At 39.5% G+C, this 6,000-nt stretch overlaps 1 protein-coding gene across 3 annotated transcripts in view; it reads right to left on the reverse strand.

The window, feature by feature from the left end:
• zgc:153867 (uncharacterized protein LOC337226 homolog) overlaps nt 1–6,000 on the reverse strand; it is a 32,271-nt gene that overhangs the window by 2,303 nt on the left and 23,968 nt on the right. For all 3 annotated transcript variants that reach the window (XM_034172380.1, XM_034172382.1, XM_034172381.1), the window contains exon 5: nt 3,023–3,100. In XM_034172380.1, coding sequence (XP_034028271.1) covers nt 3,023–3,100 — 78 coding nt within the window. The remainder of the gene's footprint in view (nt 1–3,022; nt 3,101–6,000) is intronic.

Consider the following 6,000-nt stretch of genomic DNA (forward strand, 5'->3'; position numbering starts at 1 on the left):
GCCTCTTTACAGAGTCATTTACCACAATATATATTGGGTGGGGGGGGGAGACACAATATGCACATGAAGACATTAATCGATACGAATCGACATGATACAAAACTTGCATGATGCGAGTGCACAGATTCAGTGTGCATTGATTCATTTGACGGGTTGAATCGCGTTGCATCGCTCGCTGCCTGCATTTATTTTTTTTCCCTCAACGTACACTGAATGCACCACGGACGGAAGCTAGAAAGCTTCATTTCTACCACAACAAAAATGATGACATCAAAAGCTTTTTTGCTTAACGATTCCCTTATCAGTCCTTTCAGTTCAGGACACTGGAGCGGCCATTGTTTTTGAGGGGGATTATCGCGAAATAATCATTCCTCTATGTTGATTGCAGACTGCAGTGAGGCTGCTTGAAGCAACAAAGCAGCGCTTCGACCCGCTGTTCACTGGTTCTCTGCTTCACTTCCAGCGGCAGATCCACAATGTCTTAATTAACCCCCCTCAAAGCCATTTAAATACGTCAATTGTGAATCAGCTTTATGTGGATTAAAGTCATGAAATGGGACTCCTGTCCTGTTGCGGGCAAGAAACTAGAATCGTCCTACGTTCCACACCGGAGGTTCATGCAATGATGGTTCCCTGGCGTGAGCACCAGCCGGTGTGAGGAGCTCAGCCCGAAGGAAATAACAACAACAACCTCCTCTGTTTTGTGGGATTAAGTGCATAACTCCAAAGAGCCGTGCAGATTTTGGCCTGAATTATTAACTTCAGAGCAAAATGCCATATTAAATCAAATGACACCTCTTTCTAAACGTTATAATACAAAAACTTCAACTGACCAAACCTGTTTTTTTTCCTCCCAAAATGAGACGTCCTCCATTTCTTATGAATTACATCCTGACATGCAGCGCAGCTGGCTCTAAGAGCTCAGCTCAGTCTATGGAGGTACATTTGTGCCAATAATACCTGAAAAGAAATTATTTTAACAAAAACTAAAGACTTTGTTTATTGTTTATTTTACTTTGTTTATTTCTATTTCTGTCCAGAGATCTAGCATCCGCCATGTACATCAAGGATCCAGTGACCATGTACAGATTTCATTGATTTTTATTTATATCCAGAAATCAAGGATCCAATGACCAATTTCATATTTACTTTAAGACTCGATAAATGTTAGAAAACCTGTAAAGCCTACTTTCAGTACACAGACAATTCATAAGAGGTATTGATAAAGTAATCAATAAAGAATCTGATTGATGAGCGGAATTGATAATGACCGATATTGATAAAATCTTATCAATACCCATCATTAATCGTATCGCACCAAATCGCATTGTGAGGAACTGAATCGTCATCAAATACATATCAAATTACACTGAATCGGAACAGGGGTGACTCATATCGCATTGTCAGTATCGCTATATGCATTGTATTACTGGTAGTGTGTCAAGGTCCATATCGAATCGTTGCCAGTGATGAGATTCACATGCCTAGAAGACATGCATACAGCTCAAAACACCGAGTATTACTGTAGCGATCAACTGTCCAGTGATGAAAGTAAGAATAAAATAAAAACCTGATGTTCTCGACAGTGAGTAGGTGGGACAAAAATGATTACTGCGAAGTGTTTTTATGCAATGGCTAAATACCTGAAGCAATCACAGAGAGGTTTGTGGGGGCAGGGCTCTCCCAAGAAATTTTGATATTCTACATGCTCCGACATGCTTTTATGGTGTGCTCTAGCAGTCAAATCCTGTTTGGTTTCTGAACAAAAGAATGTTACCAACTACACCAAAATATGTAACAAGATTGGAGATTCATCAGAATGGTATTTGTGTCACTGAACACACTGAAGCGAAACATGAGATATCACATAAAGTGCAATAATCAGAAATATAGTCCAATAACATTAGACATAAGTACTTTCACTTCTTGTACTTTAAGTATAATTCTGTTAATAGTTTTGTAGTTGTACTTAAATAACTTTCAGTGGAGGACTAAATTTGTTGCTTTGTCAGTCTGCTACACACTACTATCCAGTAGGTGGCGGTAATGCATTAACAGGTTTGCCAACCACCATTAAAGTTACAGGAAGACAGCAGCTCCAACATCAAGCTAATACAGGAATGACAACTTATGCCAAAACGTTATCAGTTTGCTGTTGTACACCAATGACAAAAATGTCTCGACTGATAAGAACTGTAGTAGACACCATAAATTAACGTTGCTTCAGAAGATATTCTCAATCCATCCTGATGCTGAATGCAGCAGCTACAATGTTAGCCTAGCTGACAAAGCACAAAGGAAAAAACAAAAACCTAGAGGTGGCTGGAACACGTATTCCAGGCACAGCCATCTGGGAGACCCCGGGGAAGACCCAGGACTAGGTGGTGAGATTGTATCTCCACGATGGCCTGGAAACACCTTGGTTTCCCCCCCGTCGGTGGTGACCCAGGACTAGGAGTTGAGATTGTATCTCCACGATGGCCTGGGAACACCTTGGTTCCCCCCGTCGGTGGTGGTCAATGTGGCCCGGGAAAACTAGAGCTGTTGCTCCAAGACCTGATCCTGAATAAGTAGCTGAAGATGAGTGAGTGTGATGTCAGGTTGGGGAGACATTTATTCGACACATATTGAACACTACAGTCCTGATCACATTTCCTGTCAAACTGGCTGAATTTCATGTTGAGTCATCCATCGCTCGGTCAAAGGATCAAAACAAACTACAAAAACAGACAGCCAACAGTTTCCCCGAAAATGATATTTGTTAAATGGAGAGACTTCCATGTCTCTCAGTTCAGTACATAAAAAACGATTTTTTTTTTTTCAACAAATATTCTATTGAGGAAATTGCACAATATTTCCGATATCAAAACAGCACACACAGCTGTCACAACTGGCACCATTTCATAGCCACTTTGAACAGACTGATCGTTAAACGGTGGCCACAAACTGTTAACTGGTTTAATGCATCGATACTGGCACACAATCACCCAATAGCTTCCACAACTTGCATTACTTTACTCACCTTCATAATTGATGCAGCCATTTACATCTTCTTGTCCTGTCAAGAGCGTCTCCACTTCTTCCTCCGTCATTTTCTCACCTGAAAGTATAAATAAATAACTCTGTATAGAGTGAATTTATTTTCAAAGTGCTTCAATTTTTCCACATATGTTACTGCCTTATTCCAAAATGACGCAAGTTCATTTTCTCCTCAAATTCTACTCACAATACCCCATTAATGACAACATGAATAAAGTCTTTGAAATTTTTGCAAATTTATTAAAAATACAAAACTATGAAATCACTTGTACGTAAGTATTCATGCCCTTTGCTCAATACACTGTTGATGCACCTTTGGCAGCAATTACAGCCTCAAGTTGTCTTGAATATGATGCCACAAGCTTTGGGCAGTTTTGTCCATTCCTCTTTGCAGCACCTCTCAAGCGCCGTCAGGTTGGATGGGGAGCGTCGGTCATTTTCACGTCTCTCCAGAGATCTTCAATCAGATTCAGGTCTGAGTTCTGGTTGGGCCACTCAAGGACATTCACAGAGTTGTCCTGAAGCCACTCCTTTGATATCTTGGCTGTATGCTTAGGGTCACTGTCCTGCTGAAAGATGAACTGTTGCCCCAGTCTGAGGTCAAGAGTGGTCTGGAGCAGGTTTTCATCCAGGATGTCTCTGTACATTTTTGCATTCATCTTTCCCTCAATCCTGACTAGTCTCCCAGTTCCTACCACTGAAAAACATCCCCACAACATGATGCTGCCGCCACCATGCTTCACTGTGGGGATGGTGCCTGGTTTCCTCCGAACATGACGCCTGGAATTCACACCAAATAGTTGAATCTTTGTCTCATCAGACCAGAGAATTTTGTTTCTTATGGTCTCAGAGTCCTTGAGGTGCCTTTTGGCAAACTCCAGGCAGGCTGCCATGTGCCTTACATTTTCAGATGATGGATGTGCTCATTGGGACCGTCAAAGCAGCAGAAATGTTTCTGTACTCATCCCCAGATTTGTGCCTCAAGGCAATCCTGTCTCAGAGGTCTATAGGCAATTCCTTTGGCTTCATGCTTGGTCTATGTTCTGACATACACTGTGAACTGCAGGACCTTATATGTAGACAGGCATGTGCCTGTCCAAATCATGTCCAATCAACTAAATTTACCCCAGGTGGATTCCAATTAAGCTGTAGAAACCTCTTGAGGATGATCAGTGGAAACAGGAAGCACCTGATCTCAACTTTGTTATAAATTTCCAAAAATCGGGAAAAAAAAAACTTTATGGGGTATTGTGTGTAGAATTTTGAGGGAATTATTTTTTTTTAAATTTCATTATGGAATAAGGCTGTAACGTAAGATGTGGAAAAAGTGAAGCACTATGGATACTTTCTGGATGCACTATATATATATATATATATCTCTATATTATAACAGCCAAGCGGCCTCTGTGTTCATGACTTCAATCACGCAAAAACCAGGGAGAGCTGACATTTGCCATTTGGTATGCTTATGTATTTTGGGTCGAGGATGAATGCTGTGAAAATGGAAAGTTGATAGGACAAATATTTTTGGAGAAATGAGCAATTTTAGCTAACCAGTAAACAATGGATGTTGTGCTGCAATGCACCATGGGAGTTCTGGATTTTAAATGTTATTGTGGTTCATGTTAGATTAACAGTGTTACTGATTGATTGTTTTTGTAGTTCAATTGGTTTAGTCAGTTTAGTTAAGTATTCTGTTGCTCTTACCATGACTGAGTTAAGTGTTATGTTGGCACGATGAGTGAAATGTGTACTGCTTTTAATGTTTTCTGCCACAATCTGTCAAATTAAGAGCACCTGCATACAGCAGAATGCAGAAAAGACAAAACAGCTGTGCGTGCATGCAGTTTTAATAATGCAGAAACTAGTGAGAGGTGACATTTTCCATTTGGTTTGTATTTTGTGTCAAGGATGAATGGTGCAAAAACTAATATTTTTAGAGAAGCTACATATATTAGCCAACAACAATGAACAATGGACACCGATATTTACATTCTGGACTCACACGCCAATCCAGCAGGGGGTGATAAATGACCTACATATTAAAAGCCTGTGTACGTAATTTTTTTTAGTAAGTTCAATGTAAGTACGTAATATAATTGGAAACTATTATATTATGTACAAAGTGAAATTTCTTATTTCCATTGAGGTCCATTTAAAAATTTAATGAAAAATAGAAGTAAACATAAATAATAATAATAATAATAGTGTGTATATGATAACAAGAACCTAAACAAATTATAAACACATTAAGACAGAAAATTAACACTACCCCTCGGTTAACACTACCCCTGATTCAAGCTTCTCTACTATGGATACCACCTGGACAACTCAGAGCCTTCACAGAAACAGAAAATTAACATTACAAAATTGCATAATTAAAAGGAAATAAAAGGTTTGGGTTTTTCAAAAAACTGTTGAGACCGAAGGTCCTAAAAATATTGTGGTATCACACGCCATTCCAACTCAACTACCCAATCTAGAGCCCATATACATACACACACACACACACACACACACACACACACACACACACACACACACACACACACATATATACACACACACACACACACACATATATACACACACACACACACACATATATACACACACACACACACACACATATATACACACACACACACACATATATACACACACACACACACACATATACACACACACACACACACACATATACACACACACACACATATATACACACACACACATATATACACACACACACACACACATATATACACACACACACACACATATATACACACACACACACACATATATACACACACACACACACATATATACACACACACACACATATATACACACACACACACACACATATATACACACACACACACACATATATACACACACACACACACACACATATATACACACACACACACACACACATATATACACACACACACA

Source organism: Thalassophryne amazonica, chromosome 6, assembly GCF_902500255.1.
Source record: "Thalassophryne amazonica chromosome 6, fThaAma1.1, whole genome shotgun sequence".
Taxonomy (NCBI): Eukaryota; Metazoa; Chordata; class Actinopteri; order Batrachoidiformes; family Batrachoididae; genus Thalassophryne; species Thalassophryne amazonica.